Raw genomic sequence first — 27,305 nt, 5'->3', positions numbered from 1 at the left:
TAAACGTGGGATCTGAGCAGGGCAGCTGTCTGGATAATCTTAGTTTGAAGGTGGAAGAAGAAAATGTGCTTGTGTACTGTATTCAGAGTCCTGTTCTGGGTACTGTAAGTGAGACTTAGCTGTCAGCGATCACCTAATGGTGAGGAGGTGGTGTGTAGGGTAGAGAGACAAGTAAGTCTGTCTGCACTGAAGGACCTAACCATCGACTATGAGGCCAGGTGCATCCCCCAAGCCTAATGATAAAGAACTGCCCTTACATCTTCCTCTAAGGGAACTGCCGTGAGTGATCTGTAATGCTTTGTGTTAGCACATAATGTTTACTGCAAATGGTTTTTGAAATGCATTGGAATGATATTAATAATTTTTCTTTGAATCTGCAGGTTCTCCTGAAAAGAAAGTTGAACATTCATCCATGAATCAAGAAAAGAGCACTGCAAACCCTATCAAGAATACAAAAGCAAGCCCAGTATCTAAAGACCACCGGACTGGAAAGAAACCCCCAGAGAATCCGTCAGTACACGGTCCAGTGCAGAAGGGGAACGATGAATCCGAGAGTGATTTTGAGTCAGACCCCCCTTCTCCCAAGAGCAGCGAAGAGGAAGAGCAAGAGGACGAAGAAGTTCTTCAGGGGGAACAGGGAGAGTTTAACGATGACGACACGGAGCCGGAAAACCTGGGTCACAGGCCTCTGCTTATGGATTCTGAAGATGAGGAAGAAGAAGAGAAACACAGCTCCGATTCGGATTACGAGCCGGCCAAAGCCAAGTACAGCAGCGCAAGCCCGGGCTACAGAGACACAGCTGGCAGTGCAGCGATCCAGGACCCGAGCGCAGCACTTCTCTCGCCCACGCAGTTACCCTCGGACGTGGGAGCGGGGGCTCCCGGACCGGAGTTCGATGTCTTCGGCGCTGTCCCCTTCTTTGCTGCGCGTGCTCAACAGCCCCGCCGAGGGGAGCCGGAGCAGGACCCCTGCCCCCAGAGCCGGCTTCCCGCCGCGGGGCTGGAGCCGGAGGAGTTCGATGTCTTCACAAAGGCGCCCTTCAGCAAGAAGGTGCCCGTGCCCGACGCGCCCGCTCTCCCCGCTTGTCCGCAGAGTGTGGATATATTTGGCTCCACTCCGTTCCAGCCCTTGCCCGCATCAGCAAGTAAAAGCGACAGCAACGAGGACCTTTTTGGGCTGGTGCCCTTTGAGGAGATAACCGGCAGCCAGCAGCAAAAAGTCAAGCAGCGCAGCTTGCAGAAACTGTCCTCCCGCCAGAGGCGCACGAAGCAGGAGGCGGCCAAGAGTAACGGGAAGCGGCACCACGGCACGCCCACCGGCGCCAAAAAGCCGGCCAAGCCCGCCTACCGCACCCCAGAGAGGGCCCGCAGGCACAGGAGGGTGGGCCGCCGGGACTCCCAGAGCAGCAATGAATTTCTGACCATCTCGGACTCCAAGGAGAACATCAGCGTTGCCCTGACCGACGGGAAGGACAGAGGGCACGTCCTGCAAGCCGATGAGGGTCTGTTGGACCCCTTTGGGGCCAAGCCGTTCCACCCCCCGGACCTGCCGTGGCACCCCCCGCATCAGGGCCGGAGCGACATCCGTGCCGACCACAACCCCGTCCTGCCCGGGCGGCCCAGGCCGAATTCACGCCACGGGTCGTTCCCCGGGGCAGATGCGTTGAAAATGGATGATTTTGGTGCCGTGCCCTTTACAGAACTCGTGGTGCAAAGCGTCACCTCACATCAGTCCCAACAGGCCCAGCCAGTCGAATTGGACCCATTTGGTGCTGCTCCGTTTCCTTCTAAACAGTAGATAACTTCTGATGGACTCTTCTTATTAACTCCTGTTTCAAAGAGAAAAGTATGAATAGTTTTATGAATTTGAAAGAAAATTTATTTGTATAGCTCTTTATATCATTCATTCTTACAGGTCAATCAGCATAGGTGATTTTTAAATAAACCAAATAGAAAAAGGAAGTATCTGCACAGGGTAGCAACTCCACGTCTCTTCCACGCAGGAGCAAAGGGAGCGAAATGGCAAGCTCTAACCTGGGGTTCCAGCTGCAGATGTGAAGGCACAGAAGTCCAGGGGAAGCGTGTGGGCCCTTTCCAGTCGTGTGGTCCCTGAAAAGGGACTGGAAAGCTGCAGCTTTATTTTTATAACAGAATGTCACTTTTGTGTGCGTATCCGAGGCTCATTCCAGAATCCAGCATTTAAAACTAAGGTTGTTTGTACATACACAAGTTGCATTTGTGGATTTTTTTTTTAAGGTCTCTTCTAATTTCCACATTGGGGAAAAAAAAAAAATCCACTTCTCATAAAGAATGAGGAAGTTATTATCTGGAGAGTGCAGAGATTTTAGTCCTTACACCTTTCTCTACAAAGCGGAGCCAGAGGTCACTGACTGTTGTGCCTAAAACTGTTTCATTTAAAAAAACAAGTGCCATTAATATGGAATATCTATGTAGACACCTTGAACAAAAACTAAAGAGAGATATCTGACAGGTGGAAAAATGTAGAGAAAAAACATGATACAAAGAAAAAAACACTCTACTTCAGGAACACTTTATGTTCTGGTTTTGAATGGCTTCTTGCTCAAAACTTATCATGTCCCTAGTAAAGCAGATTATTGGAAAAACTGGGAGTGAGGACAAGGGTCATATAGAGATTTTATTTTAGGGAACAATATGTAGCTAAAACCCTGAGCTTTTGAGACGTTTACAATGTAAAATCATGTTGCATTTAATAATGTGCTTTATTAAATTACCACCTTCGCCAACTATTCCCCAAGTCGTGAGCAGCAATTTCTGAGTTAGGTCTGGAGGGTGGAGTAGTTTTAATAAAGTGCACGGAACAGCGAAACCCACAAAGCCTTACCGGCAGGACTCGCGCATCCTGCCGCAAATACCTCTGCACTAGTAACAGGAGATCTGAGAGTGGCTGTGAGGTGTCAGATGACCAGGGGCTAGCATCTCGACTCTGCTAGTTAGCTGATTGTGTCTTTAGTGAAAAGAACCCAGCTACCAAATTGCCTTTTTCTTAACATCACAAATCCTAATTAGAAACTTGAGGTTTTATAGAAGTTGTTTAATAAGATAGAAATCACGTCTATGAATTAATGTGAATAGAGTATCTGTGCTTCCTGTGTCTCCAACTATTTTAAGTTATAATTAACTGTCCTTCCCTATCAAATTAACATTTAGAGGTTTCTAGAACCATTAAAGCTATTTACAAAAAAAGGGTGAAAACTCTTTTTCAACTGGCACTCTCCTCGATTGCTCTATTTTAAATTAACTCTCTTTGAGCCCAATTAAAATGTATTTTATGAGTAATCATACTAGAGTCTCTTAATTATAGTGCCCCAGTTGGGTTGAGCTATTTGCCCGTTTTCACAGTTCTAAACTTGGAAAGAAGCAAAGTATACGTAACTAAACCATCTATTTTTTATTGCTTCTCTCTTTTTTATGTTTTAAATCAGATACAACTTTTGTGGACAAAGGGGGAAGCAGTATGTGAATCAGAGTGAAGCAGAGGCAGACCAAGCATGACATTCATTACTGCTTAAAAGCTGTACTTTTAGAGCCCAAGTGCACCAGTTATTTGTCCTTGTGCCAAAGGCAAATATTATGTTTGCACCTTTTTTTTTTTTTTTTCTGATCCTCAGGTTGATTAATACTGCTAATGCAAATGCTCAAGTAGATGTGCTTTAAAACTTTACAAAGTAGATTCAAGTGATACTTTCTTTTAAAAGTGAAGAGTTGATGATTACACATAGTAAATTCATGAACTACAGTAGGTTTGTATCAAACAGAATCTGTTTTTTAATGAAATCTGTTGGTTGATGTATACACAGTATGCTTCTTTGACTATTATTTTAGTCCTTAGCCTTGGTCTCTGCTAGACCTCATGAGTTTCTTAATTTAGAAGCGGTAGGGATGAACTAGTATGGTTTCCTTGGGATGTAAACATGAAATACCTAGAGTCTGTCTGATACCAAGGCCTTGCTTACAGTTGTTTTTCAATACACTGAATAATTTTAAATGATTTAGATACTGATAGACACTTTGGCTTATAATGCTGGATAAATTCTAAGGAAACACTTTGACACTGTTTAAAATATTTACCTTCTTTTGTTTATTATATCATAGCCCAGTGACTTTTCTCTTGAGATTATAGCTCAGAAGAGACATTTAGGACTTAATAGGGGACCCAATGGGATAGAAATGGGGAGATTCCTTTGTGTTGAAGTAGAGGCATTTTCCCAAGGAGTACAGGATTAGGGTTGCTTTCCATTTCCCATCATGTTTTCCCACTACTGTTAGGTTGTAAGTCACTCCACACAGCTGATGCCCAGGTAATTAATTCCCTTAGAATTATGAGAATAAAGCTCACAAGACGTGTGAAAGAGCTTAACACATACTTGGTACACAGCACTCAGTAAAAGTTTGGCTCTATTATGGGATGGTCCAATTCTTGCTTAAGGAAGGAAAGTTGAAATCATGTTCGTATTAATCAGTTGTCCTCTGTGCTTCTTTAGCATGTAAAGTAGTCATAACTCTAAACCTGTAATACTTGAACATCACTAAGGGAAGTAAAATATTATGAAGCTAGCAAAAGTCTGAGGCCAAAGTTATTTCTGTCCTAACAGCTTTAATAATGCTTATTGATTTTGAATCATCTTTTTAAAAGTGGACCATTTGCTTATTTTAATATTATCACTTCAGCAAAATGTTAGTGTTAAAAAGATCAGTTTTTATGGCACTGAGGAATGTATCTGCTAAGACACAAAAGAAGTTGCTTGGTTATAGATATTAGGCAGAGGAGGAGAGGTTGTAGGCTGGATGAAAATTTAACTGACTAGAATGTTTATTCAAAAGTATCCATCGGGAAAGAGTGTGATGCTTCCACTGACTCGCCCCATCCCTGTGTGTGTGTGTGTGTGTGTGTGTGTGTGTGTGTGTGTGTGTGTGTGTACGTGGGCACAGTTATGACATTATTTGGAATTGTAGATAGATAGAAGCAGCTTTTGATCCTACCCTGTTTATTGTGTGACAGTGATTGATAGACTGCTGTCCTCATCTTGCTGGTGGGAAATACTAAGGTGAAGACCCCTCCTCTACTCTGGTGTTCATCAGGCGGAGTAGTTTTCCTACTATTCAGGCTCTCTGCTTGGTTTATTTTAGGTTGTGGTACTTCATATCAGCATTGCTAGAAGGTACATGTGTATTAGTATCACTAGTTCTGAGGAGTTTGGGTACATTTGTTTTAATATATATATAGAATGTGCAGTAAACATTTTCTTTTTTTTTTTTTTCTTTTTTAGCAAAATTACACATCATTTTAGGTCCAATGTTGAGCTGACAGATCTACTGTGAGAATAACAATGATAGTTTATTTGAAAACTTTTATACACAGTGGTGTTTATATATTAGGGTAAATATATAGACGCACACATGCATGTACATGTTACACCTCTCTACTGTGGAGTTAATGTGAATTTTTAAATTTTAAATGGAATTGCAACCACAATCATTACTAAAGGAACATTCACTCCTGGTGAGGGTTTACAAAAGCCACTAAAAGAATAAGGTAGACAGATGAAAATGCAAATGGCCATCATTTGGGGTTATTTTTATTTAAAAATTGTACTACTTTTGAAAGAGAATTGTTTTTATTCCTACGCTCTTTTTGTGATTGAAAAGTCATCTAATAGTAAGCAGAATAGTAATAGTAAGCTACTTTTTAATTGCTGGCAAACAGCTTTAAGTGCACTTTCTTTGATTACACTTCCATTTTTTGTTAAACTTGAATTTTCTGAAGCCTTTTATGTACCACTAAGCAAATAACTTTAACTTTTAATAAACCTGATTTACATCTTTATTATATTTCTAATTGTTGAAAACATACTTTCTAAAGTTAACTTCAATCCTCACATACAGCTGGAAAACTGTTCCATGAGACAGAATCAGTTGCTTTTTTTTTTTCTTCCTATGTCTAATTAATTAAGCACTAACTGATTTTAGTACTATATTGCCTTTACATTGCTTATTCTCATTGACTGAATCCTGTCCCTCATTCACTTTGTTTTGTTTGAAATTTAAAGTTATTTTCTTACTGTATTTATCATACCTACTGTTTTAATAATCTGCTTTCTTTAAATGCAATAAATCCCAAATGGATTGCATATTCTTTATAATCAGTGACTTCAGAGTTTTTCATTATTTGTCATCTTATTAAAAGTTTTGGATGCAAACTTCTAGTCAGTTCTTTCATTTACACCACAGACAGACATTAAGCACCTATTATGCACCAGCTAATGGAATAGAAAATGAATAAGATTAGACCTCTCTTCTAAGGAGCTCACAGTTTTGGATTTAAGTAAGAAAACACATTTTGACCTAGCATTTATACTACAAAAACAATAACACAACTTGTTCAGGGATTACAATTACTGATACTTACAACGATGAAGGTATGGCAAAAACATAAGACTTTGAAGTAACTTTTGAATGTTTGGCATAGTTTTTGCATTACATATAATTTATTTTTTAAACTCTTTAAAAACTGGTGACATTTTAACTGTTAAAAAATATTTAGTTTTAAATAAAATACTGTAGTCCTTGATTATGTCAGAAAAGAGGCTTTGGCATGTTAAAGAGAAACCTGTTTATTGGATTGATGGACTAAGTTTGGCGTCAAGATCGCAATATTTTTTTTTTTTAAACATCTTTATTGGAGTATAATTGCTTTACAATGGTGTGTTTGTTAGTCTCTGCTTTATAACAAAGTGAATCAGTTATACATATACGTATGTTCCCATTATCTCTTCCCTCTTGCATCTCCCTCCCTCCCACCCTCCCTATCCCACCCCTCTAGGTGGTCACAAAGCACCTAGCTGATCTCCCTGTGCTATACGGCTCGCAATATTATCTTATGTATTATTCCACAAACTGGAGTTTTAGATTGGTGGCTTGTGGAAAGATTCAACTTATTTGTTAGAAATGAACTTCTTCTTTTCGTAAGTAGTAACATTTACCTAAAGTTATGTGGAAAAATCAGGGCTTTGTTTCTTTTTAATAAATGGTACAAAGGAGCAAAATATCCGATGATGATAAAGGTTATTTAAAAAGAACAGTGTGGGATGTGCCACTGTTCAAATTCAGTTATAGTTAACTTCTTTCGAGAAGAGTGTATGCTGCAGTTAGAGCTGTTTATTTTGAGTAAGCTCACCCCTTTTTAAGGAAGTCCAACTCCAGCATCATATGTAAGATGTAGTTACGATTCTCCTGTTGAAAGCATGAGCTTTTGAAGTTTTATTTGTTGCACATTTAAAAAGATAGTTCACTTTTGCTTTAGATTGTTGGCAGTACTGAATTTACACGTGTGTCCTGCAGTGTTTTTGATCCCGGGTTTGTAGAGCATGACTACACCTTGGTGGCTATCATTCCTGTCCTCTAAGGATGGAAGTTTCACTGTTCATCAGAGACCCCCACTGTTGCTACCTCTCCTTTCTGAAAATGTTTTCTCAAAGGTAGTTTCAGTTTTGGATCATTCTCCCGCTATTCTACTCAGGAAGTATGGTACAGAATTTCAGGGGATGTAAGTACCCAATAGCATCCGTAGCTCTTTTCAGTGTAAACACAGTTATTGTGAAAATGCATGTAAAAGACACTTCTGCCCCTCCCCTAATAGCTGAGCTGATTCTTCACTGCACACACTTCGGCAGGGGTAAAATTACCCAGAATGATGATTACAAGTGAATACAGACCTACTCAGCTCAGCAGGAATCCAGAAATGCAGGCTTTGCCCCTTGATATTAAATGCAGGGCAAAGGATATCTCTAGGTAGGTACCTGCCAAATGGAGAGTTGTACAGCTTTATGCCAGTCAGTCACAATCTTCAAATCGGTTACTCTGTCCAGGCGGGATGCCATTAAGATGTGACACACATTCCCTGAAGCTTCATTCCTGATTCTAAAATATGATTGTGAAGCTGTTATGTATTATAAAGAATGACAAGCAGCACTTAACATATTTAGCAAACCCAGTTTATTTACATAATACATATTTTGCCATGCAGCTCATGAACCGCACTCAGTGTAACAAGAAAGACAGGCACTATCTTGCTATTTGAAAATGGTTTTATATAGAAAGATAATTCTCTTAAATGAATTAACTACAACCTTACAAATCACTGTAGACAATTTAAAACAGCCATGAATAATTTTAAAATGTAAATCTGTAGGTAAAGAGCTTTTATAGTTTACACACTGGTAAAATTAAAACCAGTCATTTTTAGTACTGTAGCTGAATAGTGTACTTTTAATCTTATTTTAATAAATCTACAAAACAAAAATAAATATACATTATTACAAGGCTCAGATTCATAGGCAATTTTTTTTTTTTTTTTTTTTTAGGCAATTTTAAATATTCTTTAACGTTAACAACGTCTTAAAAATTTTGCCAGTAGTGATGTGCACACAGTAGGTGGTCAGTAAATGCTGATATACAGAAGTGTTTATAGTTGACAGCAATCCACATTCATTCATTCCCTACTTTATAATAAGTACATTATAGTAAAGATAAAAAGAACTTTCTTAAAATATTTAATATTTTCATAAAAAAGATGAAATGTTTACAGGGTATAATTTAGTTCTCCTTTACAGTCAGACCTGTATGCTTTTCAAATTCAAGAACAGTCTTAAAGTATGGTCTTTTTATCGATTAATTCAGATGGCAAGTATTAAATAATTCATACACTATAACAAAAAACAAGACTATTTCTAAAAATTAAAAGAAAATGAAATTTAAAGTTCAATATGTTTTTATTTTGAGAAGATTTTATAATAAAAAAATGCCGCCAGACCTAAAATAACTGGACTTCTCCTTCATTTTTATATTAATTATAACTATGCAGTATATTCTGTTTGACCAAAATGACAAAATATCTGTTTAAAAGCAATAATACCAAAAAAAAAAAAAAAAAAAAAAAAAAAAAAAAGCAATAATACCATGTAAGCCAATAAGGGATGCTTTAGGGAAAATATATCCTATTATCATTTCACCAAAATCTTCTTTCACTTAGCATATGAATCAAATTTCTGGCCTTATGAGGTAAAATGGCCATTTTCAAAGTGGCGTTCCATCATAATAATGGGTATAATGTGGTGTGCCCTTAGCCTACTGGGGGAGAATTCTCCTTGCTGAGATACTAGCATGGGGAATTCATATTCCAAAAACACTACACTGAAAAGAAATACAAAATTTTACAGATGCATAAACTGAGGCACATTAAAGTAACATTCCAAATATCAGATGTATAAATGACATTTTGGGAATAAGCTTCACCATCAATCAACACCTCCTGATACTTAGAAATTCCAGTGTTCTGAAGATACACCAGTATTTAAAGCAGTTCCTGTCAACCCATTAAGAAACTTGGGTAATATTTTATATTCCAATAAACAACATGTTTTTATGAATGACTGCTTTATGGGATTTAACTTATGCATATGAAAAGACCAGAGAACAAGAGTGCTATGTTGTATGATGGGGCAGCGAGATCTAGTTTTTAAGTATATACAATGCAGTTTCAGGCCCAAATATTAGATAGTGTATATCAATACTGTGAGTTATCAGTGCAACACTAACACATGCATAAACAGAGAAAGACCAGAGCACAGGTGAATAATCATGTCATCAACTGGGACATCTGCATGACTTTGTTCTAAGGCTTAAGGTTCATTTCAGCGTCAAGAACTGGGCCATCTGGATTCTATGCCCTTGAAAGTAGCACCCATGTACCTGGGAACCCCCATCACCAGGAAATTTAAGACTGCAAACTCAAGAGAAGTGAAAAGTCTTCTGTTATAGGAATTTTGGAACGCCCAAACTACCGTCTACTGGCAAGAGCTCAATTATTATATGGAATTAAATAATATTTGAAATTGAAAAGCTTAAATGGCTAATAACTTGGTTATTAAACCACAGAATTTGTTGCCTGGTCATGTAATCGGTTCTTAACATGACTTTTACCTGATGGGAAATGACAATGCAAGTTCTTTTCCCTTTCTCAACGCCTCTCTCAACTTAAAGGAGAAGGGGTTTAAAGTTTTTGTTCTAGCAAACTAAAAAATCCAATGTTCCTAGGGAGGAGAGAACCTACAGCTGAAGGAAATAATATCTTAAGCGCCGGTTTCTCACAAACATTGACAGGCTAGTGATTACTCAAAATCACGATCAGCTTGTGTTAAACACAGGCTTATCGCAACCCTTGCCTTGATTAGGCACTTAAACTTGATCATCTACTCTAAGTATCACCTATTAAAGGAATCACACAAGAGGACTCCATTTTATAATGGAGGTGAGCCCTTCCTAAGGAAGTTAAGCTGGTGTTCAGTAAAAGTACTATTTCTACACTGGCTTCACATTCATTGTCATTCAGATGTTTGTTATGAATGCCAACTAATTTTCACTTTCTGTACAAGCAGCAAATTAGTAGTCTTAAGGGCCCATAAAACAGTTACAGATCCCCAGGTATATTTTTCCATTTTTATAAAGTATTACTCATGATATATCAAACCAGAGGGAAAAGGAAAAACTAATGGGAATCTTAGAAATAGTGGGGTATACAACTCCCTGTTATATATTGCTTAATAACTGAATACACCAGGTGGCCATACCTGAATTCACAAATGTGAAACATAGTCAGGACAAGGCTTGCTATGTCTGTACTGCATGACATACACTGTTGACTGATGCCACCAATATAACATCACTACTGCAAGGACATGCCATATTTGGTGGCTTGATCCGAGGTAGTTTAGTTGTCCTGGAAGGGAAGGTAGAGAGAAAAGAATATCGACTGTAATTATTGTGATATTAAAATAAAAATATATTTCCATCTCTGGCCCTGGAAATATGACTGAGCAGCAAAAAGATTTTGGCAGTCTCAGAGCACCTGGAGACCGACTGGAGATTAATTCAGACTGAAGTGTTTTCTAAAAAAATGTTAATTCATATTTGAGTGTGACTGTAAGGTGTTAAATTCATTAAGTATACTGGTGAATTTTAGAAATACTATTCCAAATGTCTTTTCAAAATTAAGACGTGGTTAATTTCAGGAATTTGACCTTTTGTCTCCCATGTCTCAACTTATATACCTGGTGAAGAAAAGACATTACATGAGAGAAGCAAAGGAAATTAGTGCTATAAATCATGGAGTTTATTAGGTATGAAGCAGATACACGGTTGTGTTTGGGTATAAGTCTACTTGAAGCACTTTTTATTTTAAGCAGGTGTGTAAGGAGAAAGCTCAGACCTGAATCTTGTGCTATCAGACGAATGGAACAATCTGCAAAATGTAATTAGTAATGAGTAATTAACTAAGGCTGATTAGTTCATATACAACTTAGGAAAATTACTTCATTTCTCTTTGTGGTTAAACAAGTTTAAATTCCAAGGAGATTAAATAACTAACATGTGGGAAGCATCTTGGAAAACAACAAAATAAATAACAAAATACAGAGCCATAGACATTTAAATGTAAATAATTTTTTCTTAGTCATGGTGCTTCTATGGTCACGTAATGTACTGGGTTGGCCAAAAGGTTCGTTTGGGTTTTTTGTAATATTTTATGGGAAAACTCGAACGAACTTTTTGGTCAATGCTATAAATATTCTCTAACCTTCTCTGTCTTCTCTTACCAAGAATAATAATCAGTATAGTAAGTAGATTTTAAAGTGTAAGTCAACAGGATCTTTTCTGTGGAGGTTCTTAGCCTCTTTTTGGTGCCATGGAACACTTTGACAGCCTAGTGAAGCTCACAGACTCATTTCTAAAAGCATAAAACACTGAGGATTATAAAGAAAACTGATTAGTTTGTAATACAAGTATCACAGACTCACTGAATTCTGTCCATGGACATCTTGGGGATCCCTGAACCCATCAAATACCACTGTGATGTTCATATACTAAAAAAAAAATTAACCTGAGCTGAAAGTAAGTTCTTAGGTTTAAATTTTTTGATTTCACAGTATTCACCCACCATCTCACCACCACTACAGCATGTTTCTCTTTAGAGCCAGGTAATAAATGAGGACTGGCCAGACAAGGAGTGTTTCATTTTTTATGATCTCTGTATCTCTGCTCAAATGTACCTGTATTTGCACACATTCAGCTACATGGGGCATGTTTTATGTCAAGCTCATCTTGAGAAAAGTTAAGTTACATAACGTTTGACCTTTTATAGGTGCCCTATATTAGACAATTGGGAACTTTTTAAAAAAATTTTTTATAAATTTATTTATTTTTGGCTGCACTGGGTCTTTGTTGCTGCACGTGGGCTTTCTCCAGTTGCGGCGAGCGGGGGCTACTCTTTGCTGTGGTGCACTGGCTTCTCATTGTGATGGCTTCTCTTGTTGCAGAGCACAGGCTCTAGGTGCACAGGCTTCAGTAGTTGTGGCGCACGGGCTTAGTTGCTCCGCGGCATGTGGGATCTTCCCAGACCAGGGCTCGAACCCGTGTCCCCTGCATTGGCAGGTGGATTCTCAACCATCACGCCACCAGGGAAGACCCCAAGTAGGAACTTTTGATCTGAATATTTTAAGGCCTAAAAACACTATGGCCATAATCACAGAGTGCAGACACCTTTCATTGGTTAATTTTCTACATCTATGATGAAGAAGAAATTAATAATAAAATAATTATTAATAAAGTGATACAAAAATGTATTTTACCAAAACTGTTTTCTGAGGAGAATTCTGACCCTGCCTGGCAGATGGGTGGTCTTCAATTCAGGGACATGTCCTAGTTATGTTCCCAAATCCTAATGTTTATATTCAGGTTCTTCTTTGTAGTCCGTCCTTATTTAAAACTCAGTGGAGAAAAGTCAAGTGCAGAGAGGAATGCCTGAGGTTCTGCAGTTTATTCATTCTATACTTCGGGGTTTCTCATCCTTTCTTCTTCCCCAACACACATGACGAGTGGCACGTCCTATCTTTGATTCACTGTGGAAGAGGTTCTTAACCCAGGAAGAAGGGAAGACAATTTGCAATTTGAATTTAAACTGCTCCCCTACTTCTAGCCCCCAAACCGAAAGACCACTGCCTTATGTCTCCTGTTATTCTTGACTTGAGCCAAAGGTCACCTGGACTTGCATCATTCTGTCCCTTCCTAAGCCACATATTTCATTTATGAAACTGGGGTTGAGGGGCATCATAATAACAATTGCTAAGATTTATTGAGTGCTCACTACTCGTGAGGAACTGTGCTAAATGTTTCATGTGCACTTTCTCATCTAATCCGCACAATGACCCCAAGAGAGAAATGTATTATCTTCATGTTTCAGAAGAGAAAACTGGGCTGAGAAAGCTTATGTGACTTATTTAGCTCATGCAGCTAGAAAGTGGCTGACGGGAGATTTGAACCCAAGCAGTCTGACTCCAGAGCTGAAGCTCCTAAACAAGCAAATACATGTTCTGGAGAACATTATTCACTCTACCCGGTGTCCTCTTAGTTATTTTCTATCAGAAGACGTTTTCCTCTGGACTGAAGAAGCAGGGAAATCTGTCCTTCTCTTAAGTTCCTGGATTGTGTGTATCTTGGGGACATGAAGACCCTTAACTTAGATTAATTTCCTCTTACCACTGGGTGCCAGGAAGCTGAAAGCCAGACTGATGGGCTTTCTTATATAGAAACTTACGATAGATACATTATGAAGGAATCCTAAACCTGGCTTCTTTTCATTATCCTGTTATTTTCCTTTGCCTCTTGTTTGTTTTATGGATCTCGCACATATATTGATAAATTAATTTTTAAGCATAAGCTGGTATACAAAGAAGTAAATGGTAATTGCTAACTAGTGCTCCACAAAAAAGCAGTGCCTGGGAGTTCATAACTGTGAAATGGTGGTGACCCTATCTACTGGACTCAACTCATACTGTGACAGTGAAAGATAAAGTTTGTGAAAGCCATTAGAAAGTTCAAGTTTTAGATAACATTTGAGAAGAGAAGAGCCATTCTATAATCAATAATATTGGAAAAAAAAATCTAAGTTTTGATGCTCTGAAACATATACCTCCACTATATATTTAGAATAAAGTTAGAAAACCATTATACAAGTGATACGTACCTGGAAAATACCTTTCTGGAACTTTGGAAATGTAGAATAGGAAAGCAAGAAGAGCAATCACATACATCACAATTACACGGGGTGCAAAGTCCTGAAAAGCAAAACATATTTTTTCACAGATCCTGCCCACTGTGATTGAATTCTCAATTTCTTATAAATCTAATTCATAGAATTAGACAACACACAGGAGTAGAATTCATAGGTGGGGTTTAAGTGTGTTAAATCTGAATTGCTTTTGCAGACAGTCTCCAATGAGAGAAAGCTTGCTCTCAATACTTCAGGAAGCAGTCCAGAGGAGTGGAACACAGAGACAACCCTAAAGGTCAGGGCACCAGGGCAGCTAAAGCTTCAACATAGTTTAGGTCCTAAGGGCGTCCAACTCCATCTACAACGTAGGTGCCTGGGTGGAATACGTATGGGAATGGCGTTGCCAGCTGAATAAGGAGAGACTAAACAGGGATTTGTGGCTGGAAAAGAGCCAAGAGGCTTGGCCCAACAATGAAATCTGTTCCACCATCCCAGACAAATGGCTCTCTTGAATACTACTCTACAAAGCAGTCCATCTCACAGCTCTCTTGGAAAGCTTTTCCTTGCTCTTAGAAAATCAGCCAGCTCTAATTTATACATGCTGTTCCTATTTCTGGTTATAAACCTAATTTACCAAGAAGCCATTGAAGAAATAAAGAGAAATTATTTCTCTTCCCTCTAACAGATATTTGAGAATCATCATGGGCCCCCTCCCCTAAATCCTATATCCTCAGACTAATCAACCTCAGATTTTGCAAACATTCTAGAACACAGCTTCACCCTGCCTCCCAGGGTTAGCTCTTTGGAACTTTTCATCTTTGGTTATGTGCCTCTCTTTCCATCTTTTTTTGCTGAACACAAGATGGTTCCCTTTTTTTTTTCCTTTTCTGAATTTCTTCAAAATCTACTGGCTTAATGGGTCTGGTTCTCTTTCTTTGTCACGATAAGCATAAAAGGATGTGTTTCCCTCATCCCAAAATTTCACTCACTTCTATGTCAGTAATTAGTTATTCATTTCTGGTTAGGATTAAATCTAGAGTGGCACTTCCCCATTCTATTTTCTGGGCATCGAAACTGTCAGAAAAACAATGTTTTCACAGATATCAGGATCACTGAAGTTATTCCTCACTACTATCTCACCTTTCTCCCAATTTACTCATCTTATAAAGAAACCATCACCGTCATCCTCAAGTTGGCAAAACAGCCAGATCATATCACTCAGTTCACTACACCACAGACTTCCTTTCTTTTTAGTTTTAGTTTTATATGCAGATGCTTTCCACCACGCTGCTGCCAACAGTATGTAAGCCTACTTTTAGTCCCCCCTTCTAAAAAAATATAATTCCTTTGAATAAAACCTGCATTTAAATCCCTATATTCCAAAGGTCCCATTGCAACAAGTGTATGCGATTTCTTCTAGATTTCTTGGCATAATTAGTTATGTTAAAAATTCTCAAGTTTACTCTCTAGCACACACTTAAGGCATTTTTATATAAATCTCTAAGAACTTAAGTCTTACTTCTAATTCCCTTCTCAAGCACGCTGAGGAATTCTCACTGAGGTTCTTCCTAATGTACTCCAACTGCTCCCCCATAATAACTAACTGTCTTTTATTTTTCAATATATTTTCCTTGCTGGGTGGAATGTGCTCCCACGGCTCTAGCTACCAAGACAGTAATGACTGTCAAATCTCCATCACCAGTCTCGAACTCCAAGCTAAATCCAGACCCTATCTCCACCTTTACATCCCACGGGTACCTCAAACTCAGGTCCAAGAAGAAATCCTTCCCAACTCCTTTTCCTCCACAAACAAACAAACAAATCAACTGCTCCTACTGGCATTATCCCTGCCTCAGATGACAAAGCTGGAAACTTGGGAGTCCTCCTCTACAGTAAGGACTTGGGGATTTACAACCTATGGGTAACAGAAAGAGAATTAAGAATGTGTCATCTCATAGAAATACATCCCAGAAGAAAACAGTTAGACTTCTACCACTACAAGGTATGTTTATTTATTTATATAGAGGTGAAAAATTATTGCATCATTATGCAATTAGAAATATGCCCTCAAATGACAAAGATCCACCTTCTTGGACTGATTACATTACTTTACTGAAAGGAATAAAATTGAAAGGACAAAAAAAAAAAAAAAAAAAAAAAAATGGGAAAAATACTGACCGCACTCAACCTACCTGTACGATAGGAGCACCGATTCCTCCATTGAGCCAAACCCAGTGAAGAGTAGGGATCACTCCATATCCCGAAACAGAACAAAAGATGACAGAACGGAGCCTCTGCCACTGCTGTGTGAGGTAATTGGGATGGATCTGAGCGAAGAACACCGCCAGGATCATGGCAAGCACTGTGATCAAGTACACCTGCCGCCAGTACTAGGAGGAAAGGAAATCACATTTTAATTGTTATTAACAATACGGGAAGGAAAAGAGTAATTTTCAGTTTTGGCTTCTACATTACACATTCCAAACTCTATTTATTTGGTATTTTCATTTCCAAACATGATTGCCTTCCTTCCTTAAAACAACACACGTTGCATACGACTGCTAGGTTTCTTAGGATGATAAACCAGACCCCAAAGTGAGCTGGTAAAGAACACATTTATTCACACAAAAGCATCTCCTGAGTACCTATTATATGCCGGGGTGATTTAAGTCCTGTGGAAACAAAGACGACTATGACAGGGGCTCTCTCAGTGGGTGAGCTCATAGGCTATGAGAGGGGCAGACATATAAGCAAATGATTATAATCTAATGATAAGTACTGTAACTGATTGTGAAGAGAATGTTGTAGAACTACAGAAGAGGGAGCAATTGATACCTGGATTAGCTAAAAAATGCTTCACAGAGGAAATGACATCTCAGCTGGGACTTGAGGAATATACAAGATTTTCATGAGAAGAGGGAGCTCTCAAGGAGAAGGAACAGCACACAGAGCAAGGAAGTTTTACAAAGGGAGGCTGAAAGGCAGATGTACTGTCGGGCTAAGTATTCGTACTTTACCACGCTGGCACTGAGGGAAAAGCAGAGTCCTTGAAGAAGGAGATGACGTGGTTGTTTTTCCAACTGACTTATTAGAATAACTCCGACATCAGTGAAAAATAGAGAGAGATGACAGGAAGCCAGCTAGCAGATATTATTATAGAATAACTGATTCAAGGAGAAAATAGGAGCATGGACTTTTGTTGAACAAGGTAGATGTTAGCACCAGATTCAGGAGACATCTTTGAAATAAACTAAAGTCTTAGTGGTTGACTGGATGTGTGAGAGGGCAGTAGAGGATGGTTCAACTGTTTCTAGTATGAAAGGCCATGCAAATGGCTTGTACTAATGAGCAAATGAACAAAGATAGTCCAGAGTGTGTGTGTGTGTGTCTGTGTGTGTGTCTCTGTGTGTGTGTGTGTGTGTGTGTGTGTGTGTGTGTGTGTGTGTGTGTGTGTGTGTGTGTGTGTGTTGGGGGGAGAAAATGGGGAAGCATGAAAGAATGTTCATTTAAAAATATATCAAGTTTGAAGGACTTAGAGAATATTTAGGTATCTAAATGAGCAGCTGAAAAGCTGGTCTTGAAGCTCAAAAGTTAGCATCACCTAGGACAGAGTTCTTAACCTGGGCTCCAAGGACTTCTCTGGGACCATTACACTTCTTGAAATTCACACGTCAAAATGACTGGTCAGTTTGTGCCCAAACGGACATTATCCGGGATGGAGGGTCCATGGTTTTCAATCTCATTCTCAAAGCAGCCTGCGTTCCTTAAAAGGTAAAGAGCCACTATAGCAACTGAATATTTGGAAATGATAAGATACCAGAGGGATGAAAACTTTTCCTTTAGATGATCATGGACTGTATTAGCTCTAACAGTCCTTTTTTTTCTCTTTAATCTACCTTGGACTTCTAGTTTTTCTGAAAAGAGATTTACAAAAAGTGTCCCGCTAGTCTCTTTGATGATCAGATATATTTGGGAAGAGGTAAACAAAAAACAGGTTTCAGAGAAATACATAATAAGCAAAACAATTCTAATATTACTTGACTGTACTCACGAGCCTTTTTTTTTTTTTTTTAAAGATACAAACAGTTTCATGCAAAATGAATAAGTTGTGAAAGGTGAGTAGATATGAATAGTTTACTACCAAAACCAAATCAATTTACAAGGTAAATGGCATGTACATTTAATTTTATGCTTATGTTCCAACGTAATCAGGCCTAAAAAGCAAATGGCTCACGTATAAGTGGCTACAATTATTAATGTTCTTACGTTCAAACCAAGTTATGATTTTTCGCTTTGCTAGTTTTACACTCCAGCAGTGTTGACAGTTTTCTATTATTGCGTAGCAACAAAGGTCCTACTTAAGAGTTCCCAACAGTCAGAGGACCCCTGCACTGCAGCCAATGCTCCTAGAAAGTGAAGGCTGGGGATACGGCTTGGACCACCTGCTCCACGGGGAGGGCTCGGGCACGACAGGCTCTAGTCCTGTGACTAGTAGGTACACTGCCCCTGGGAGAGCGGCTCAGTCTTGGCTCTGTAAGGGAAGGAACTAAAAGGATAAGCGGAAAACAAAAAAAAAAAGTATGGTAGGAGAGCAGGAGGACAAGAGAGTAGGGTCGATGGGGACCTTCTGAATGGGAGGCCTTGAGATGTACTGAGCCCTCAGGAAGATTCAGTTTGCCTTCTTGGCTGAGACATGAGGAGAGGGGGTGGTTTGGTTGGCCAGCATATTTAGATCAGTTGCTGTATAATTTGATCACAGTGTTTCAAATGCTGCTTTGCACAAGGCAAAAACTGACTTTTGTAACTTTAGGGTCAGAAAGAAGAGCTGATCTAGAACTCACAATAGACACATGTTTGTTCAAGACACTCACCACCCATCTGGTCCAAACATAAGACTAAGGAAAGGAAAACATATTTCTTACATAAGAACATGGGTCAACACACTCGCAGATATACCTTTTGCTTTTTTCTCACTGACAGAGGAGTAAAGGATGAGAAGGGAAAATGGAAAGCAGCAGCTAGCTTCATAATTTTAACAAGTGCTAACTTTACCTTCAACTCTATAAACACAAAAATAAAAGATACATAATGTACATCTGAGGAACCATGTAGCTGTATGGGTTTAGTGGGGAAACATTAATTTAATGTTTATGTTAAGTTTCAGAAAATAACAACATATATATATATTATTTTCCATTCCTTTCCAAGTTAGTGAAAGGAATAGGCACTGATAATAGATGTTAGAGATCACAAGGCCCTTTTGAAAAAGGCGTTTATGCCTCCACCAGACTTTTGTTTCTTCTATAAGTTAGTTAATTATGTGCTCATTCAGAAGTTCAAGGGAACCATGGCAAGAACACCCAAGACCTATATAAGAAAGGTAGAGTGTAAAATGTTTTAAGTTACTTACATTATTACAATAAAATGCATAAAATACGCCAGAGACATAGCAGCCCAGTATTCCAATAGAAATTCCTGCATAATCTAATGCCATCCATCTTCGACAGGTTTTTTCTGATCGATGGCAGGAAAAAAGATGATAGCCCACAGAGCAAAGCATACAGACCTATGGAAAATAAAACAAGTCTTAGCAAAGTGAAACAAACAAACAAAAAAACAAAAGCAACTCATGCATGATGTTCATGGAAGTGGTCAGGTCAAGTCCAGGCTTTTCAGCCAAACAGACCTGGACATGGACCCTAGCTTTGTGCCTGACTATATGTCATTTCCCTAAGCCTCAGTTCCTCATGGGTAAAATGGGGACAACAATCATAAAGAAAGAAATCTATAATGATAACTATTTTCTAACATAAAAAATTTAATGAACAGTGTAGTAAAAGGAAATCTACTGAGGCTTATTTTGATCTATGAATAAGTTTCCTTTTAAAAACTACTTACTACAGAATACATGTCCTTAAAGAAAAATAAATCAAAGAATATGGAATTGTATGATGTAAAAAAAAATAAACCCCTCCCAGTCAATCTATTCTCCAGTGGGAGCCACTGATAACATCTTTTTTGTGTTATTCCAGATATTTTCAATGAACATATCAAACACCTATGATATAGAAGTCCACACACGCAAGAACACCATATATACTTCTTAATCAAACAGAATCATACGGTCTGTTCTGCTATTTGTTTTTTTCACTTAAGACCTTTTATGTCTGTATGAGACTTCATTGTATAGAGTTTACTTTTAAGTTAAACATAGCTTTGCTGCATTCAAGGAAAAGTAATTATGACTTATGCTGACTTTATACGTTATCAAATTGAGAGCAAAGCTAATGTAATTGTATCAGTTGCTCTGAAGACTGATAAGGTTTCTACAGCTGAACTCCCTCTAGTCATTAAATACCTACTGCGTGTCATACAGTGGGGATACAAAGATGAAACCTCTACTCTCAAAGAGATTTTTCTGAAACAAGTGAACAAATGGTGATGTAGGAAGTCCTATAGGAAAAGTCGGTGCAGAGCACAGTTAGAAAATAGAGGAGGGAGAGTACCAGGTCTGTGGGTGCATGTGTGTACTTGGGGGTGGGACTGGCGGGCAGAAAAGAGCTACATATTTCATACAAGGGTTGCCACCTGAGCTGCACCTTAAGTTGACCTGGCATTCATCAAGGACATAAATAAAGGTGTGCACAGGTTTATTGGAGGGCCCATAGGAAAAGCAGCATATTGAGAAACACAGTATCATTAAGGAATGCTATGTGGCCTTCTTCATGATATGATTATGACAGATCCTATACATCAAGGAGTTTTAACTTCAGTGTTATGGGCTCTGTGTGATACTTCTGAATATTTTAAGTGCACCCTTACAGAAAGGCTGAGATGAGAGGTTACAGGCGTAGCCCTAGGAAGCAATGACTAGAGCCTACACTAAGCCAGGGACACTGTGGGTAGGGAAAATGGGCCAGATAAATGGTCATCTAGCTATTCTGTAGTCTGGCCATTAAACAAACCTAAGTCCCCGTAGCCTCTATATCAATATTCAAAACAAGGTTCCTAGCCACAATCTCATTTCTTCATCCACTATCTAAAATCCTTAACAGTCTGTGGCTTTGGCTACTACAAGTCAGAGTTTATTGACCCAATTAAACATAACTCTAAGAAGCTTGGTTATTTGTTTTCTCTGATTATCCTTGAGATAAAACACAGTAAATTCAGAGAACATGAAGGTGTATGTTCTCACTGACAGGGAAAGATCTCATTGTCGCAATGCCTAGTGACACAAAACAGCAAGCGCAGAGATGACCACAGCTCAGAAGGAGGTAGATAGGAAAGGTAGGCAGGCAGGTGTGAGGCAGCTGTGATAACACAAACATCTGGAGGAATCTGAACCCAAATGTCAAATGTGGAAGTGGAATTTCAAATGACTTTTCTTCCAAATACTTTTGTGTTTGCTTGAATTTCTACATGAGTATATGTTATAGTAATAATAACAACAATAAAGCTAATTTCATTGTGAAAAGGAAAATAAATGTGGAAAGAGAAAAACTACAGTATCAAGAGGAAAGTAAAATACATGGTATTCATAGAGAACATCTGAGTTTTAGAAAAGTTAACCTAGACTTAGTATGTTCTGTTTTAAAAGGGACGTGTTGTTAGAGTTGCTTAAAAAGCTGACTGAAAAATTATCTGACACTGAGTATGTCTCCGTTTTCTGGAAAGTTTCCTCCTGTGGAGTATCTCACTCTGTCCAGGTGGACAGGCAATTAAGCATGACATCCTACGTCTAAGCTCCTTGCCATGATACCCAAATACCTCGGGATTGGGTGAACAAGTTATAAATATAATTTCATAAAAATAAAAATAATAAAAATGGTATTTGTAAGTAGGGAAGATGTGCTCATTTGCCTTTAGAAGCTGTACTGTGTGTAACAGAAAGATCATTGCACTAGCAGTTAGGAGAAGAGGGTTCAACTGTCCTGCTGAACAATCCTGAGCAAGTCACTCTAAACACTTTGGGTGTTTCTTCACTGGCAGTTTTTTAAATTATTTCGTCTTCTCAGTTTTGCAATGCACTGCTTTCTTAAACCACTATGAAAATGAATGTGTGTTCCCTGAAATAACATCAGCTGTGGCTGGGTGGATAAAGGGCAGGCCTGGGATAGAGGAAAACATGTGGGATCCTCAAAGGAGATAATATCTGTATAACAGTAGAGTATAAACCAATTTTTCTTATATTCAGCACATCTTAGTCTATAAGATACATCTAAAAATTAAGTATGGAGAAATTGATTCATTTCCATTTTAAAAATTGGGATAGATTTTAAAGAGATGTTTAGGCTCCGATCAGGACAAAAATTAAACCTGAGAAAGAGCATACTTTAAAAAACACTTAAAGAAAAAATAATTTTCTAATAAGAACACAAAAATACAGAGTATTCTTTCCCTCAAAGAAATTTAAAATATGGTTCTAGGAGCTAGAATTAGAAGAAAAGGGGGAGGGAGATGTTCCCAGTGTGTTTCTTGATCATTTAAGTCCAAAGTTTTGAGTCAAATGATGAAGGCCTGAAACTGACTATTACACAATGAAAGCAACACCTGTGCAGTTTACTTATCGATTCCCCTCTCAGAGTAGCAGCAGGTTAACTGCAGGGAGTGCTGGCCTACTTTTGGAGGGAGAGGCATGATAGCTTCTTCTTTTCATTTCTATGATTTTTTGTACTCTCTGCATTTTTTTTTAAATTTAAAAAATATCAACTGGATTTTGTTCCACATTAGTTTTCTTTTTCAGAATTACCTGTTTGAAAAATTATTAAACATAACTTTTAAAGGCACTTTGTTACAGATCCCGGAAGAAAAATTAAAGTGCTGAGGAACACATACAAGAGGCTACAGAGGAGAAGAAACTGAAAGTATCTGAAATCAGGCACGTGTAAAAGGCCCAAAGGAAATTAACATTAAAGTGACAGAAAAGATTAATGCCAACAAAACAAGACATTAAAATTAAGACAGTATGGAAACAACAAATACAAAAGTCATAGACATATAAAAGATGAGAAATCTTCCCAAACAAGTTTTAAGCAGACAACAGAGTTCTACTTTAGTCGGCAAATACAGTACAGAGATTCCTATCTTTGTATTAATCTTAAAGCAGAGATGTCTAAAAAAAGGAAGAGAAAAGAAAGAAATTTTCTCAATCTTTAAAACTTACTGGATTTCAAATATACTCTAATAACATCCAAATACACTCTCATAAAAACATACTTTGGATGCTTATATTATGAAACTGAATAAGCTAACCTATATGCTATTTGGGGGCTCTTTAAAGCAAGTTGTGGGTGTGAAGTAAGGTCACCTGCCCAAGCTTGTCTGACTAAAGTTCTCTTTACCAATAATAGCGTTTGTGAAATGACTTACCTGGAAGCAGAAAAGGCAAATAGAACAAATTACAAAGTCTTCTCTGGATGCACTTGCTGAAGGTAACACAGATGTCATGTCATATATTCCCAGCGTGAAGAAGAGAAAGAAACCCAGCAAATGACTCCAGATGTTTACCGTCTCATTAGATAAAATAAACAAACTGGAAAAAACCAAACGTGCAGCTCAGATTCATATCTGTTCGCTCACTGTCAGCATTTAAAAGTTTATGGACAATTTTGGGGATTATCTAATACTTGCTACTTTAAGCCCTTAACCCCATCTTTACCTTTCTAAATTTGATATACCATCTCCATCAGTCCTGGGATCTTACAGTTTTTTCTTGCTCACCTCTATTATGTTTACCATTTCCTTCCTCAATTAGAGTTATTTATGTATAAATTCCATCTCATCCTCCAGCTTATCAACTCCCTGACGGCTGGCATGATTCATCTTTATGACACTACTGTTCCAAGCACAGTGTCTTGCTCAGATTAGATGCTAAATGTCTACAGAAACGAATGTGCAGATTAAAACTGGGTGCTAGCTATCATACTCTGACACTCAGTAATAGGTATCTGAAAACCCGCTAAGTATAAGGTTAGGCACGAACTTAAAATACCTTTTTAGTACTCATTACATGCAAGTGCAAAGTTAAATAGACTAGAGAGAAGCAGGATAAATGCAAATGGATCCACTGGAAATGTCCTTTAAGACAGGCATGCTGCAACAACTTTGCTGTGGTTGTTTTGAAACCAAACTAGTTTCCAGGTGGCACGAGTTTATTCTTTTTTTGGAACGACAGGAGGTTACTTTTACTATCAGTACTAATTGCCCTCTTTCAATACGCCCCAACTGGTTTGAGTTTAAGCAGTCTTGGCAGTGCAGGCCGGTGCAGAGCGTTCCCCGCCGACCAGGAGTCAGGAGGCTCAGTGTCCCTTCACTCCCACCCTGGGCAACAAATTAGCTCTGGGATCATAAGCAAGTCACTTCACCTCTCTGGCTTCAATTTCTCCATCTCTAAAACAAGGGAGCTGGATTAGATGCTGCTTCAAGTCCCTTCCAGCTCCTTCCTTAATTTTGTGAAATGTTTCTCCAGCTGTGGATAAGACTCATCAGATTATCGAAAGGTGATGTCATGACTAAAGGTTAAAATTCTCTTGCAAAATCTAATCTTTTGTTTAAACTAAAGTCTTTGACCTTCACTGATTCAGAATCCTTATTGGTAAGCACTAACATATAACTCTAATACTGAATTTGCAGCAGTCACCATGGTTCACATTTTCCCATGTCATAAACATAGCAGGGTCTCACACAATCAGACGGTCACCAAGGATAAAGTGGATCTTGTACTGTGGATTTCAGGCTTTATCCTGTATAAGCATCAGGTATAAAAACTACTGATATTGGGGAGTGGGGGAAGAGATGCCGGAATGTGAGGAGACACATCTAACCCCAGGACTGTTTGACAGCCAATACCACATTCTGCCTGTTGCCTCAGAACTTTTCATTGGTGAAACCCAGTATACACTGATTAACTGAGCAGAGAGGCATAATCTTGGCATGTTCCTTCCAACTAACAAGAGTATTGGCAGAACAGTTGTGACGTACAAAACCTCTCCTTATATCCAAAATGTGTCCTCGTCCCTCTAGACAAAGGGCAAAAGCTGAACCTGGAAAAGACCAAGCTGGTGGGAAGAGCACTTAGCAGAATATCCCCAGTAGGGGATCTACTCTTATTCTATGAGAAGTTAGACCTATACTCTGTTCTGCTTCAAAATCAACAATCAACTTCATCATCATCATCTATTTGGCTTCAAATTCAATGACCATGGTGATAACAAGTCACCATTTATTGAGAGCTTATTATGTACCAGGCTCTGTGTAGCATTTTACATACACAATCCCATTTCGTCCTTACTACTTTCTGAGGCATATACTGTAATTACCCTCATTTTTACAAATGGGGAAAATAAGGCTGGGAGAGGTTAACTTTTGTTCAAGGTCCCACAGCCGTTAAGTGGCAGATCTGCACACCCAAGTCTTTTTTACTCAACAGCCCAAGATCTAAAGCACTATATTTCACTCCTTAATCCATGAAATTTGGACCCTAATATTAGAACGCAGAGGTGGGTATAAAACTATTTAAGGCAACTGACTACCTGCTCTATCCTTGTGGAACTCTACATCCAAAGCAGGGCCCAGCTCTGATTTCTTCTGTAATAACTTATGCAAAGGAGTCAAAGGGGAGGAAAATGGCACTCAGGATTCAAATTGTGAAGTACCGTGGGCCATGCATCGAAGCCAAGTAGGGACGGACAGTGATGTCACCTTGTGACCCTGAGTCAGAGAAGCACTTTAAAGGCAGGCAGGGCAAAGGAACTGGGGTAAGACCATGCCAAAAACAAGATCAAGAATCAAACATGTGGTTGCTGCTTGAACAATTCAATGGCTCACATTCCAGCAGTGGGGTTTGTCACTACAGTGACCTGAAGCTAACCAACATGGGTACCTTAATTCTCTTAAAGTGGGGTCCTGTAATTAAGTACATACAGGGAGTTTTAACAGAAAGCTAGTCTAAGAACTAGAACACTAATTTTTCAGTTTTGTTTTTTTAAACCCAGGCTTTCAAGGGACTCAATTTTAAGAGTTTAAATGATGAAGAAATTCCTTTTTTAAAGACACTTCTATAGTGCTCTAGTGGAGGGCAGTGCCTGTTATAGGCTCTCTTTGCTATAGTGCTTTTCCCACACAGCGTTTTTTCACAATGGTTATTATGTAATAGTATAATTAGCTCTTTAATATGTGTCCCCCAGGCTAGTATTTTCATTAGAACAAGGGCCATACCTGCTTGTTCTTTGCAGGACCTGGTAGGGTACCTGGCACCTAGCAGGGGTTCCATACTATCTGTTGAATGAATAAACCAGGATTTCTAAATGTATGGCATTGTGAACTTGTTTCCTATTATACAGGCATTTATCTGGCCCCAAACATCTGAATTTCCATAGGGCTGCCTTAAAAATAAACAAAGCTTAGGTATACACAGGGGCAAGTATGGCTCAGTCATTGTCAGTGGGGTCGATTCCAACATGTATCCCAATAAGCACCAAATGGAATAAAGGATGTAAAATTCCTTTGTAAAGAGCAAAGCCCCACAGGAGCTAGTGATTATGATCATTGTTACTATCATTAGTCCATGGATCAAGTAGCCCGGCGGCGGAAGAAGGAAAGACAACGAGAAAGGAGAGGTGGCAGAAAGGGATGAAAAGGTCGGGGCAGCTAGGAAATGATGGGCACGGAGAAAAGCGGGGAAAGCAGCAGGCGGACCAGACAAAAAGGCTGTAGGTGAGGAGGAGGGGCCGCCGGCGCGCCCCCCCAGGCGCACCCAGCGGAGGCGGCCAGACTGTACCTTTTGATACACAGCCTGGAGGGCAGGTAGGCCCGGTAGCCGTCGGTGATGTACGGGTTGTCCTTGAGGGACACGGGGATCTGCTCGTAGGTGTAGAGGCGGATGCCGCGGGGCACCAGGACGGGCCAGTACTGGTAGCTGCCCAGCTCGATATAATGTGCGCTCTTCAGCAGCTTCTGATGCATCCTTCCCGGCCGCCGCCGCTCCCCAAGCGGGGAGCTCGCCCAGGCCCCGCCTCCCCGGGGAGGGGGCTTCGCCCCCGCAGCCCCCGCCCCGGAGACCAGACGTTGCGCGAGGTCCTACGGCCCGGCCGCTGCCCAGGCCGGGCTCCGCTCACAGGGCGGCCACTGCCGTCAGCACCCCGGCGGACCCGGCGGCGTCGTA

General features: G+C 39.3%; 2 protein-coding genes across 13 annotated transcripts in view; one reads left to right on the top strand and one right to left on the bottom strand.

The window, feature by feature from the left end:
* BMP2K (BMP2 inducible kinase) overlaps positions 1–6,709 on the top strand; it is a 126,107-nt gene extending 119,398 nt beyond the window's left edge. For all 6 annotated transcript variants that reach the window (XM_082389332.1, XM_082389333.1, XM_082389334.1 and 3 more), the window contains one exon: positions 381–6,709. In XM_082389332.1, coding sequence (XP_082245458.1) covers positions 381–1,798 — 1,418 coding nt within the window. In that variant the 3' untranslated portion in view covers positions 1,799–6,709. The remainder of the gene's footprint in view (positions 1–380) is intronic.
* PAQR3 (progestin and adipoQ receptor family member 3) lies at positions 1,692–27,305 on the bottom strand. Of its 7 annotated transcripts, none has more exons than XR_014243746.1 (7): positions 26,922–27,305; positions 23,513–23,675; positions 19,554–19,709; positions 16,336–16,533; positions 14,117–14,207; positions 7,839–7,959; positions 1,692–1,829 (listed from the first exon to the last, which is right to left on the bottom strand). XR_014243746.1 is itself a non-coding variant. In XM_082389438.1 (7 exons), exons 1-6 carry the CDS (start codon positions 27,104–27,106, stop codon positions 10,674–10,676), a joined length of 936 nt encoding a protein of 311 aa, XP_082245564.1. In that variant the 5' UTR covers positions 27,107–27,305; the 3' UTR covers positions 1,703–1,829; positions 10,668–10,673. The 7 variants fall into 7 exon arrangements, 6 of the variants coding, with proteins under 6 accessions (XP_082245564.1, XP_082245563.1, XP_082245562.1 ...); XM_082389438.1 differs by lacking the exon at positions 7,839–7,959 and adding an exon at positions 10,668–10,816 and having other exon boundaries at positions 1,703–1,829; XM_082389437.1 differs by lacking the exon at positions 1,692–1,829 and adding an exon at positions 10,668–10,816.

This window comes from Balaenoptera borealis (assembly GCF_965194805.1).
Source record: "Balaenoptera borealis genome assembly, chromosome: 4".
Taxonomy (NCBI): Eukaryota; Metazoa; Chordata; class Mammalia; order Artiodactyla; family Balaenopteridae; genus Balaenoptera; species Balaenoptera borealis.
Note: the sequence above shows the minus strand (reverse complement) of the source record. Positions and strands in the feature narration are given on the sequence as shown.